Source organism: Hyperolius riggenbachi, chromosome 2, assembly GCF_040937935.1.
Source record: "Hyperolius riggenbachi isolate aHypRig1 chromosome 2, aHypRig1.pri, whole genome shotgun sequence".
Lineage (NCBI taxonomy): Eukaryota > Metazoa > Chordata > Amphibia > Anura > Hyperoliidae > Hyperolius > Hyperolius riggenbachi.
In genome coordinates, this window is record NC_090647.1 from 534076963 (window position 1) to 534091309 (window position 14347).

At 47.7% G+C, this 14347-nt stretch overlaps 1 protein-coding gene across 1 annotated transcript; it reads right to left on the minus strand.

Annotated features, from left to right (window-relative positions):
- Positions 1-480: 480 nt before the first annotated feature.
- C2H3orf38 (chromosome 2 C3orf38 homolog) lies at positions 481-13187 on the minus strand. Its single transcript, XM_068270685.1, has 3 exons — positions 13010-13187; positions 7363-7568; positions 481-3916 (listed from the first exon to the last, which is right to left on the minus strand). The coding sequence occupies exons 1-3, from the start codon at positions 13134-13136 to the stop codon at positions 3353-3355; spliced, it is 897 nt and encodes a 298-aa protein (XP_068126786.1). The 5' UTR covers positions 13137-13187; the 3' UTR covers positions 481-3352.
- Positions 13188-14347: the final 1160 nt, after the last annotated feature.

Sequence of the window (14347 nt, forward strand, 5' to 3'; positions counted from 1 at the left end):
TAGTACATTGAATTTCCATGCAAGTCCCAATTATCGGCATCACATGGCCCACATCTAATGACCAGAGTGAAAAATTAAAGTGTACCTAAGATGGGATTAAAGGGTATATTTATACTTTCCTGGTGCTTTATCCAGCCCTATAAGGTGCGTTGGCTCTCCTGCCGTCCTCTCCGGTCGCTCAGTTGTCTTCTAATCCTCCCCGGTAATCAAGCCAGTCATGCGCTCCTGCGTATTTGCGGCCCAGCTGCGCGTGTGCCCCCGGGAACATTCTGCGCCTGCACAGAGTGCACGTGCAGAATCGGGGAGGAGGGGGGCGGCAGCTTAGAAGACGATGAATCGGCAAGGGAGCTCACGCACCTCATGGAGCTGGAGCAAGCCCCAGGTACGTACAAATACACCAGGGAAACTCATCTCATGTTTCCTTGAAGATCGTTATATAGTGGAAATTTATTTTGGGTCAAAAGCAGACTGGAGAGTATGTGGTGAAAAAGGAGTCAGGTTTATTATTTGCATGTTATGCAAGACAGTAGTTCTGCTTTGAAGGACAACTGAAGCGAGAGGGATATGGAGGCTGCTATATTTATTTCCTTTTAAGCAATACCAGGTGCCTGACAGTCCTGCTGATCCTCTGCCTCTAATACTTTTAGCCATAAACCCTGAACAAGCATGCAACAGATCAGGTGTTTCTGACATTATTGTCAGATCTGATAAGATTAGCTGCATGCTTGTTTCTGGTTTTATTCAGATACTGCTGCAACCAAATAGACCAGCAGGGCTGCTAGGCAATGTGCATTGTTTAAAAGGGATGTCCGGCCCCTATGTTCCTCCCAGCGAGAGCGTTGTAGTAGTACTGCATAGGTGCAGAACGCTCCTGGCGACAGAAGGAGCATGCGCGGGTCGACTGCGTCTGTGCCGATTGGCCGAATTACCTGGATAATTACAGACAATGCAGGCGGCGGAGGACAACGAGGGACCGATGAGCCTGAAGGAGGCTGGAGCAAGCCCCAGGTATGTATGTATTTATTGTACATGCGCACATTTTTTTCTGATCTCAGGTACTTTTGAAGCGAAAATAAACTTATGAAATAATGAATTATAGGTGTAGTTCGGACAACAAATAGAACATTACTACATGTATATAATACAAGTACAGGAAGAGTACAGGAAGAGTATCGGAGCTAGTCGACCAACTTGGTTTAATGCTGGGAATACGCGGTTCGTTTCTGCCGCCGATAGATGGTTCGATAGATAATTTCCGATATGTCCGATCTCCCGTTAAAATCATTATGTCGCTCGATTACTGATATAAGTGAATGGAAAAAAGATAAGAAAAACGAGAGGAAGATAAGAGAATGGAGTGGAGAATCGTTTATCTTATCTTTTTCCATTCACTTCTATGAGAAATCCAGCACAGAATCGATCGGGAGGAATATCGGACATGAGGGATTTTATCAATCGGATCTATCTATCGCTCGGAAAATCGTACCGTGTGTACCCAGCATAAGGCTAGGTTCCCACTTGACTTGTGGCGGACAGTCTAATGCCTGCTCCAATGGTCCGGCGGCCGCTCAGGGCAGAATGAGCGACGCATCAACCTTCCCAGGATTATACTACCACGGATCCTGCGGACCTGTTGCAGCATGACAAGTGTGAACGGCAGATTTATAAAATAAGAAAAAAAAAATGTCCATTCTCCATTCTAGTGGGAACAGAGCCTAATTCTGTCCTGTTTTCTGAAGAGCTTAAACAACGAAAGACAGCTTGAGATAAGGTTTTACTGCACAACAGTTCAAATATGCTCATTAGCTCTGCTTGTTTTACAGCTCAAAATACAGAGTGTGGATTCTAAATTGCAACTGTGACAGTATGATGCAATGTTATGAAGAAAGCTATACAACTTAAAATAAAAATATGTGAATCTTTTCTTTTCTACGAATGTTCTATTTAATATCCATACTTTACAAACAGTTCATTATATCATAAGTTTATTTTTCGCTTCAGATTTGCTTTAAAGAGAACCTGAACTGAAAATAAAAAAAGTCAAAATAACCATACACAGGTCATAATTACCTCCTGTATAGTCTACTCCTCAATCGCTTTCTCCTCTCCTACGTCCCATTTGTCCACTGTGATCAATGGAATTCTCCGTCCTCCATTTTTAAAATAAATGGCCATTATCCCATAACCGCTTCCTGGTCAGCACACTGTAAACTGCAATATCACCCACTTGAGCCATAGGGAAACATGGATATTACCTTGCACATTCAGCTGTAACTGACAGCAACTGGTATATTTCAGTTCTGACAAAATCTTGTCAGAACTGGAAGGGATCACTGTTAGAAGAAAATGGTGAGCTTCTGAGAGGAACTGACGGTGAGGTTACTATGTAATATTCATTTGCTGCTACGTCATGTGTTTATTTTAAATAATTTTACTTGTTTCCGGTTCCCTTTAAGTGTTTGCACACTATTTTGGCCGTTGGATTAAGCAACTGCAGTTTAGTGAGGCCCTGTTCACACTTAATCAGTTGCTCTCAGTTATAACTGAAAGGACAACGGACTATCAAAATAATGTTTTTCTATGGCAAAGTTCACACTTAACACGTTTTAACTGAAAACTTTTTCACAATGTACTGCTATGGAGAAGGAAGAAAAAAAACACGTACTAACTGATTAAGTGTAAACGGAGCTTAAAGAGAACCAGAGACAAGAACATAAGAGATTTATATATACCTGGAGCTTCCTCCAGCCCCATCAGCCAGGATCGCTCCCACGCCACCTTTCTCCGCTGCCTCTGGCCGCCTGTACCGGGTCCCGTCATTTCGGCCAGTCGACGCAAGCGCAGTGCGCTCCCCGCTCCCTCCGTACTGCGCAGGCGCATGCGTAAAGAGCCGGAGGGAGCCCCTGCACATGCGGAAAAATAGTCGCGTCTGGCGGGAGTGACGGGGCCGGCGATAGAGGCAGCGAAAGACGGCGGCGTGGGAGAAATCCATGCAGATGGGGCTGGAGGAAGCCCCAGGTATGTATAAAATCTTTTTTTCATTTTTTAGGCAGTCTTCGTCTCTAGTTCCCTTTAAGTGTTTTGTTACATGATAGGGGGAAAGGGGGGACAACGGTGCAGCTTCCAGCAGGTGGGATAAGGAGAAGAGCAACGTTCTGTGCTGTAACGATCCAGCACTCCGGATCTCTCAGCGATGCATTGGGGAGGCTTTTTTGGCTGGGTGCTCCACCCGGCTAGTTTTAGTGACAACCCGGTTGTCATTGGCTCACCTCCTCCTCCTCAGCTGTAAGCAGAGTTGTGCAGAGCAGCACCGGCCCTGCATTCTCTCATCTCGCTCCACCCGGCTACTTTTTCATGCCACCCGGCTGGGTAGGAGAGAATCAGCGTAGTAAACCTGTAACTCGCTATCCTGATAATTGACAGAGGGCAAACAATTTGTCTGCTCAGTGCCCAGAGCGTTCTGTCCCAAGACTTTCAGATCCACATGTTTGATCTTCCAGTTCTTACCAATCGGACAACGTATTAGTCCAAAGATCTGCTCAAATAATCCCAAGCAGACATTGTCCCTGTGGACCGTACCGGCGACGGCCACAACCACCAGTCCGTGGGGGGAAGACACACACTTCAGTCCTCTGCTGTCGAGGTTGGGGTTGAATATCAGTCTCTCATCACGTGTGAGGGCAAGCAGCCGCAGACTCGCCATCTGAGCCCCGTGGTGTTCCTCCTTGGCGGCTTCCACCGCTTTGTAAACAAACCTAAGCACAGCGTCGTCCCAGAAGTGCTGAGGACCCCAGTCTCCCTTCTGCCCCAGGAGAGGATTCTGGGAGTTCAGGAGTTGATAGAACCACTCACAGAACTTTTCGCCAAGCAGCTTATAGTCAAGAGGATGAAGTTCAGACGCACCTCCTTCTGATACCTGAAAGAGATAACAAGCAATATCATCAGTCCTGGAAGGTAGGACGATGCAAGGATAAAAAACAAACAGACCAAAAGGTGTCCATACAACGAGTGATGATGAGCAGATTCTAGGATGAGCAGATTCTATCAAGAGAGAGATCTCTCTCAGATCGCAGGTACTGTGTCCCAATATCGCTCGACGTTACCGCTGCCATGGCGGCCCGACATCTTGCAGCATGTCTGATCGATACATGCAACCAATTTCAGCAAATTGGTTGCATAATCAATTACGCATGCTCTTGGCGGCACAGATTTGTATCCGATTCAATAATAATTATCAAATTGGATGGTTGATCCACCTCCACGTTGAAAAGATATATGGCCACTTTTACACCAATCTTACAATACACTGGTTTTCATCTGGACACAGAAGCATGCAAAAGCGATTCTCTGGACTTTCCAATTCGAAAGGCAAGTATAGGTGATAGATTAGAAGGATCAGAGAGAATTAGCGTTAAAGCAAACTGAGCACTGGATATTTTTTTTTGTAACTGAACCCTCCACCAAGGGAGGTTCTTAATGGAGTGTGCCGTTGGGGATGTGGGGGGTGCGGTGATCAGCATTATTAACCTACAGGGTGCTGCTCCTCTGGCTCCCAGCCAGAATGGCATCCACCATCTTCTCCACCGACCGACCGCAGGTGCCGAATTGTCATTTTCCCAGCAGTGTTAAGCACTCGCTCGCTACGCAATGCATGCCGGGAGATGTAGTCCATAAATGTGAGTATAGAGGTGAACTCATCCATGGACTACATCTCCCAGCATGTATTGCAGCAGTACTTATATCCACGGACTACATCTCTCGGCATGTATTGCAGCAGTACTCGCATCCACGGACTACATCTTCCGGCATGCATTGCAGCAGTACTCACATCCACGGACTACATTTCCCGGCATGCATTGCAGCAGTACTTGCATCCATGGCCTACATCTCCTGGAATGCATTGAAGTACTCACATCCACGGACCATCTCCCGGCATGCATTGCAGCAGTACTCGCATCAACAGACTACATCTCCTGGCATGCATTGTAGTAGTACTCACATCCACGAATTACATCTCCCGGCATGCATTGCAGCAGTACTCACATCCATGGAACTACATCTCCTGGCATGCATTGCAGCAGTACTCACATCCACGGACTACATCTTCCGGCATGCATTGCAGCAGTACTTGCATCCATGGCCTACATCTCCTGGAATGCATTGAAGTACTCACATCCACGGACCATCTCCCGGCATGCATTGCAGCAGTACTCGCATCCACAAACTACATATTCCGGCATGCATTGCAGCAGTACTCACATCCACGGACTACATCTCCTGGCATGCATTGCAGCAGTACTCACATCCACGGACTACATCTCCTGGCATGCATTGCAGCAGTACTCACATACACGGACTACATCTCCCGGCATGCATTGCAGCAGTACTCACATCCACGGACTACATCTCCTGGCATGCACTGCAACAGTACTCACATCCATGGAACTACATCTCCTGGCATGCATTGTGGTAGTACTCACATCCACGAACTACATCTCCTGGCATGCATTGCAGTAGTACTCACATCCACGGACTACATCTCCCGGCATGCATTGCAGTAGTACTCACATCCACGGACTACATCTCCCGGCATGCATTGCAGCAATACACACATTCACGGACTACATCTCCTGGCATGCATTGCAGCAGTACTCACATCCACGAACTACATCTCCCGGCATGCATTGCAGCAGTACTCACATCCACAAACTACATCTTCCGGCATGCATTGCAGCAGTACTCACATCCACAAACTACATCTTCCGGCATGCATTGCAGTAGTATTCACATCCATGGACTACATCTCCCGGCATGCATTGCAGCAGTACTCACATCCACGGACTACATCTCCCGGCATGCATTGCAGCAGTACTCACATCCACGGACTACATCTCCCGGCATGCATTGCAGCAATACACACATCCACGGACTACATCTCTTGGCATGCATTGCAGCAGTACTCACATCCACGAACTACATCTCCCGGCATGCATTGCAGCAGTACTCACATCAACGAACTACATCTCCCAGCATGCATTGCAGCAGTACTCACATCCACGGACTACATCTCCCGGCATGCATTGCAGCAGTACTCACATCCACGGACTACATTTTCCGGCATGCATTGTGGTAGTACTCACATCCACGAACTACATCTCCCGGCATGCATTGCAGCAGTACTCACATTTACGGACTACATCTCCCGGCATGCATTGCGGTAGTACTCGCATCCACGGACTACATCTCCCGGCATGCATTGCGGTAGGTGCGCACACGCAAGCATGCACATAAGCCAGGAAAATGTGGCAATGTGCAGGCTCTCCACTGTTTCCGCTGCTCTGCACTTGCTCTCTGGGGGGAGGTTAATGTTATGATGAGGCCCCCGGTAGGGCTGCACGATTTTAGGTAAAAATCGAAATTGCGATTTTTCTCTCAGAAATTGTAATTTATTCACGATTTTTTTTAAAAAACAAGCTTTAGTGGGGGGCGGGGTCAGTGTCTGTCACTGTCAGGTTGATGGGGCGTACGGGGAGCGCGGGGGGGGAATGGTGGGGGCGGTTGGTGTCAAGACGATGTAGTGATCGTCAGTATCCTCTGTTTTTTTTCCATAGTGCCCGCCCGCTTCTCTGGCCCGGCTACCGCTGTGCGCGGATTGGCCAGAAGCAGTGAATATGTATTAGTGTTAATGAGCGGGGGGCGGATCCACTGGAGCGGGCGGCCGGGCACACACAGCTTTACCAATCGCTGGATAGCGATGGAATGACGGCAGCGGTAGGCGGAGCTGTACAGAGCGTATAGCTCCGCCTACCGCTGCCATCATTCCATCGCTATCCAGCGATTGGTAAAGCTGTGTGTGCCCGGCCGGTCGCTCGAGTGGATCCGCCCCCCCCCCCCCCCCGCCCATTAACACATACATATTTACTGCTTCTGGCCAATCCGCGCACAGCGGTAGCCGGGCCAGAGAAGCGTGCGGGCAGCGGGCGGGCACTATAAAAAAAAACCCGAGGATACTGACGATCACCAGATCGTCTTGACACGAACCGCGGTTTCGGTTTTAAACCGAAAAACCTTGCAGCCCTAGCCCCCGGTTGCTTGAACTCTCAAGCAACCAGAAATTACACATATCCATCATCATGGAATCCCTGCCATCGCATAACCGAGACCCTGCTGTAATCATTTCTACTGTACTCCAGAAAAGCACACAGTGCACTTCAATTCAGATGTTTAAAAAATGTACATCTGATGGGGATTCTTGATTGTAATGGTAACAGAAGAAACGTGTTTCTTAAAGACTATTTAAACCGCGAGTCACGCAACACAAGTGATCCCCCTAGCGACACTGTCACTAGTTACTTTGCTCACCTGTTTCCCAGGAGACTGTGTCCTCTGAACGCCTGGCCCCGCCCAGTGGTCAATGGCGCACTGGATCAGCTGATGCTTTTCGCAAGATGGCGGCACTGGGACTCTCTCATCAGCCAGGTACTTAAATATAGCATTGCGGTGAACCTTCCGCCTTTTCAACAGCTCTGCAGAATTCTTGCTGTATGTTAATATGGCGTCAATGGCCTCTAAAAGAGATCAACAAGGCAGAGGGGTCAATTATATCCAGAAAACCAGCATGAGATAAATTAGAAAAAAAATCAAATCCAGGGGGTGACATTACATATACACTGATAAGTTTGAATTAAAGAGCGTGTCAATTAATGTCATGGTTGTAGCGCAATAAAAGAACACATAGAGAAATGCACCCTGTATGTATTCAGAGAGTTTAGCATGTTTACGACTTATTTGTGTCTAATCTCAAGTTGTAATTTGATCCTCCCCTGTGTCACATGACTGCCTATGGTAGGTAAGCATATAAGCCCATTTGAAAGCACAGACTGTTAAAGTGTAACTGTCGGGCATAAAATCAATTCTTTATTTTTAGTTGGTAAACAAGTAATAAGGAAGCTAATCAGGCAATCCAAAAGTTAAAATCACTATTACTTTTCTTGTTGATAAATTATCATTCCCCAGTTTACATGACTTATTTGGTACACAGAAAATTTGGTACACAAAATAGAAGTTGCAGGGCATGCTGGGTTGTCCTCTTTTGCTTCTCTACTTCCCCTCAGACTTAAAGCGGACCCAAACCAAACATTTTTTTAATTAAAAATATTTAGTTGCACTACTCTGACACATACAAAGATAAATAAACACTCCTTCAAGCCTATGAGCATTTCAGTGCATGCTTTTCACCCTTCTCTTTTCATAGCTAGGGTTATACTGGGGGCAGCCATTAGCAATTCCTCCATTGCCAGACACCATCTACTCCACCAGTTTGCCGGAAAAATCCCGGCAATTTGAAAGGAAGGGAGGGGTTCCTCCAATAAATGTAAAATATTTTATATTTGTCATCATGCAGCTGAAAAAAGGCTGCTATTTATTATTATAACTTAGAAAATAGATTTTATTTCTGAAATCTTGTATTTTTAGTTTGGGTCCACTTTAACTAATGCAGCTTGATTGGCTGAAGCCTCTTTCCCTCCTGTTTTCCCCTCCCACACCTCTTGTTCCTTTCTGATTGGCTAATATTTCTCATGCTGAAACAATGCACTTTCTACAGTGAAGGGCTGGCAAATCAGGCAGAGGAGACTAAGGGCAGATATTACATCACAACTGGCTTCAAAATAGCCACAGTAAATATGGAAACCGTCTAGAATAGGATTCTCTACTTTTCCTTTATAAAATTCACAGGAATCATAACATGGACAGTGCAATACATGTGTTATGTAACTAGAGCAAGCATTTATCTACTTATATATGTGGTTTTTTTTTCCTGAGATAGTATGGCTGACAGCTCCTCTTTAAAACAATACCAGTTGCCTGGCAGCCCTGCTCAGTAGGGTTTAAAGTGGACCTGAATTTACCAGATAAAAATAAAGAATTGATTTTTTATTTTATGCCCGACAGTTACTCTTTAAAAGGAAATGAATATGGCAGTTTCCACAGGTCTCAAACCTTGGGTTTCTTTTAAAGCGGACCTGAACTCAGAACTTCCTCTTTGCTAAAAGATACACAACAGCATAATACCCTTTAAACAAAAACATTTCTTTGTTACAGCTAATACAAATCCTGCAATAATCAGCTGTCAGCCAGCTCACACAGCTGAGGGATCAAATTAAAACTTGTGATTAGCACAGATGAGGGGGAATTAGACAGGCTAATCTCTAAATACACACAGGGTGCATTCCTCTATGTTTTCCTTCTGTCCTGTGCAAGAGTTCAGGTCCACTTTAAGCAGGCCCTCAAAATACACCAACTCCTAAACAGCCAAACTAACACCACCTCATAAACACTGTACCTTATATTCCTCCCTAATCTATTAATAAACAAAACATTCTCCTACCTCACAAATAAGCTTCACTTGGCAGCAGTAAGTAGAAGTCACAGAATAAACACACCCTCTGGAAGCTGTCACTTGTTACACCCAACTTCTACCTCCTGTGTCATAGGCAAGTTCAGGTGGGATTACAGCTGCCCAGAATCCCCCCTCAGACCAGGGCGGTTGCCATATCTGGGGACAGGCACAAGGTGAGACACCAGAATATTATCTGCAGGCATCTTGCAGCTAACAGCACTGCCTCCTTTCTTTGCCTGCTACAGTTGACTTTGGATGTAGCAGCAGTTTGTGTACAGAGCGTGGAGCAGCAGTGTGTGTAACAGGGCGTGGAGCCGCAGCGCGCGTAACAGGGCGGGGAGCCGCAGCGCGCGTAACAGGGCGGGGAGCAGCAGCGCGCGTAACAGGGCGGGGAGCAGCAGCGCGCGTAACAGGGCGGGGAGCAGCAGCGCGCGTAACAGGGCGGGGAGCAGCAGCGCGCGTAACAGGGCGGGGAGCAGCAGCGCGCGTAACAGGGCGGGGAGCAGCAGCGCGCGTAACAGGGCGGGGAGCAGCAGCGCGCGTAACAGGGCGGGGAGCAGCAGCGCGCGTAACAGGGCGGGGAGCAGCAGCGCGCGTAACAGGGCGGGGAGCAGCAGCGCGCGTAACAGGGCGGGGAGCAGCAGCGCGCGTAACAGGGCGGGGAGCAGCAGCGCGCGTAACAGGGCGGGGAGCAGCAGCGCGCGTAACAGGGCGGGGAGCAGCAGGGCGCGTAACAGGGCGGGGAGCAGCAGGGCGCGTAACAGGGCGGGGAGCAGCAGGGCGCGTAACAGGGCGGGGAGCAGCAGGGCGCGTACAGGGCGGGGAGCAGCAGGGCGCGTACAGGGCGGGGAGCAGCAGGGCGCGTACAGGGCGGGGAGCAGCAGGGCGCGTACAGGGCGGGGAGCAGCAGGGCGCGTACAGGGCGGGGAGCAGCAGCGCGCGTACAGGGCGGGGAGCAGCAGCTCACGTACAGGACGTGGAGCAGCAGCGCGCGTACAGAGCGTGGAGCAGCAGCGCGCGTACAGAGCGTGGAGCAGCAGCGCGCGTACAGAGCGTGGAGCAGCAGCACGCGTACAGAGCGTGGAGCAGCAGCACGTGTACAGAGCGTGGAGCAGCAGCACGTGTACAGAGCGTGGAGCAGCAGCACGTGTACAGAGCGTGGAGCAGCAGCACGTGTACAGAGCGTGGAGCAGCAGCACGTGTACAGAGCGTGGAGCAGCAGCACGTGTACAGAGCGTGGAGCAGCAGCACGTGTACAGAGCGTGGAGCAGCAGCACGTGTACAGAGCGTGGAGCAGCTCTGGGGAACTTAACAGATAGGCACAGATAGGTTAATTGGCTTCCCGAAAAAATTGGCCCTAGCCTACAATACACTGGGCATATGACTATGGTAGGGATTAGATTGTGAGCACCTCTGAGGGACAGTTATGTGACAAGACAATATACTCTGTACAGCGCTGCGGAAGATGTCGGCACTATATAAATACTAAATAATAATAATAGGCTGTATACAAGGCACACTGGGGTATATCAGTATGTATGCAGGGTATATTGCATTTATGCAGGATATGCTGGGTTATTTATAAGACATATTGGAGTGCACACATTTTATATTTGGTGTACAGAGTATTTATTGGATTGAATAAAGGATGTATGTTAACCCTATGCCTGCTCCCGAGAAAGCACACACACTGCAGATTTATTGCAGGATTTGTATCAGCTGTAGCAAAAATATTTTTCTTTAAAGAGAACAGGGGGTGTGTTTGTCAAATCTCAATAGGATACAGATGCATGTTCTGTGTACAATGACATGCCTCTGTGCCCTTCTATTGTGCCTCCAGCCACCTCCCCCAGATTCTGCTGTCCCCCCCTTAAAAAAAAAAAAAAGTACCAGGCTAGCGACAATCTGCTTGTTACCTACGCTTGTCACTTCATCACTGCACCCCTGCCTCCTTAATTGCACAGCTCCCCTGTCTGTGCCCCTTCCCTTCCCGCAAGCTTCCTCCAATCGGAAGCTTACGGAGGCGGGAGGGAAGGGACACAGGCGGGGGAGCGGCGATGAGTGACAAGCGCGGCTAAATAGCAGGCGAACACAGTGAATCCAGCGCAGGAGACTTGGGCGCACAGGGTGCAACTTCGGCGCCGTCAGAAGAGCTGAAGTTACTTTTAAAACACAATAATTCGGCTTCCAGCTATTGCTTTCCCCACCATCTATGGCGGCCTGGAGGGGGAATAGTATTTAACATGGCCGTGACTTGTGCAGCAGCAGGATCAGCCATATACCGGCTGTACCCTGCGCCCCTATTCCTCTTGTTACGCAAATAGCAGACTAGCTAAGCAGATTGTCGCCAGCCTGAGGCTTTTTTTAAGGGTGGACAGCAGAGCACCGGGGGGGGGGGGGGGGCCTCAATAGAAGGACACGGAGGCAGGTCATTGTACACAGAACATGCCTCTATGTCCTAAGGTTTGACAAACACATCTCAGGTTAAAGGTTATTATACTGTTGCTTATCTTTTAGAGCAGAGAGGAAGTTCTGAGTTCAGGTCCGCTTTAAAGTGTACCAGACACCAGATCACATAAAAGATTTATACCTACCCGGGGATTCATCCAGCCCCATCTGCACAGATCGCTCCCACGCTGCCGTCCTCAGGTGAGTTACGTCGGAGGCTGCAGTAAAGAAAGCACTTCTCTTGCATCAGATTGGCCGCGACTGGCTGAAGTTACAGGACCCGGTATTGAAGCTGGAGAAGGCGGAGGACAGTGGCGTGGGAGCGATCCGTGCGGATGGGGCTGAAGGAAGCCCAAGGTATGCATAAAACTTTATATGATCTGGTCTCTGGTTTCCTTTAAAGAGAACCTGTACTGAGTTAAATTATTTAAAATAAACACTCGAGGTAACTTCAAATGAACATTACATAGTTACCTTGCCATCAGTTCCTCTCAGAAGCTCACCATTTTCTTCTGACAATGATCCCTTTCAGTTCTGACAACATTTTGTCAGAACTGAAATATATCAGTTGCTCTCCGTTATAGATCAGTTGCTGTCAGTTACAGCTGAGAGAAGAACTGATGTGTCCAGGTTTCCCTATGGGCAATGTTACAGTTTAACTGTGTGCTGGCCAGAAAGCCGTTATGGTGTAATGGCCATTTTCAAAATGGAGGACAGAGAATTCCATTGATCACAGTGGACAAACAGGATGCAGGAGAGGAAAAAGAGATTGAGGAGTAGACTACATAGGAGGTAAGTATGACTTGTGTATGCTTATTTTGACTTTTAATTTTCAGTTCAGGTTTTCTTTAAGGATACATTGGGGTGTAAACCTATATTTTATGGGTTATACAGGAATCGTTGTGGTCTATATGGGATCTAGGCTATACACTGTGGTTTAGAGGATATATTGCTATGTATGCACAGTATACAGCATGTCTACAAGGCATATTGAGTGTACACAGTATATATTGGATAATATAACTGATACATTGGGTGCACACAGGACATACTGGGGTGTATACATGATACATGAGCTGTATATAGCATTTAGGATACATTGGAGTGTACACTATACAGGCAGTGATGGGGAAGGGGGCTGATCATCAGGCAGTGCCTCACCCTCCCGGCTGAAGACCTGGATCAGGCGGTTGGTGACAGTCTCCACCACAGAGAACAGATCCGGGCTGTCCAGCAGTTCCAGCAGCCGCCGGCAGCCCTCCTTCTCCCGGGCGCTGAGCCCCGACATACCCAACACCCAATTCCTCCTGCTAAACTCAGGGAACTCCGCCACTTCCGGTCTACAGCTGACAGAAACCACCTGCTGGCGGAAGAGCAGAAAGCAGCCGGCGAGGTGCATGCCGGGGTTTGTAGTTTTCCATCCTAAGTAGACGCGGTCCCGCGGCCTGAAAGAACTGCGTGACGTCACAGAGCCATGTGGCTGCTGGCTTGATGTGGATTGTAGGATATAATTCACTTTCAGCAGTGATACAGTGCTTGCTTTCCTTGTGTGAGGGTCCGGAATCAGCATCACTGATATGCAGGAAGTCATATTAAGTGTAAAACTTTTTGAGATGAGAAAGAGGGACACTTAAGCCACGCCCCTGTCACACCCCTAATCACACATACCATAAAGATTTCATAAGAAAAATATGTTTTATGTTTCAAGCCACACTGGTCCTCTCTATCCTGGTTTATTTTCCTTCATGTTAACATTTTAAAATTAATAATATATCAGTTTAAAGGATGGGAGTAAAGTTTAGAGTCAAACACATTTTTTAGTAGAGAAATTATATATATATATATATATATATATATATATATATATATATATATATATATATACATAGAAAGAGGGACAAAGTCCTGAAAGAGGGACAAATGAGGACAACGGAGGGACAGGGCTTCCAAAAGAGGGGCAGATGGGAGCTATGCAATTCTACAGCCCAATCGAACATACGATTCAATCATTTTTATCAAATTTGATGTTAGGAGCAAAGGAGATTTGGATCAGCACCCATGTAAGGAGACAGATGTGTGCCCACGCTTACAGCATTCCACACCACTGGAGCTGTTACTTCAGAGAATCCACTTGAAGCAGGCACCACTGATGTAATAAAACGCTCCTTTATTAATCACATCAGTAAAAGCAGCAGTACAACAACGACAGACCGCTGTTTCGAGCTACCATGCTCTTTCTCAAGTTGTCAAAACTGCAATACGTGCATTAACATTCCACCACTCAATATATACAATACAAGCACCAATCAGTGGTCAGCGTTTTAATGAGCCAATGAACGTGCAGCTAGGGTTGCCAGGTGTCCGGTTTTAGACCGGACAGTCCGGTTTTTGGCCGCTGTGTCCTGTCCAAAAAGGCATGTTAAACCGGACAATTAAGATGTCCGGTTTTATGCCTTTTGCCACTTGCCGCCACCTGTCCGCCAGCGCTGCGCGACCGCT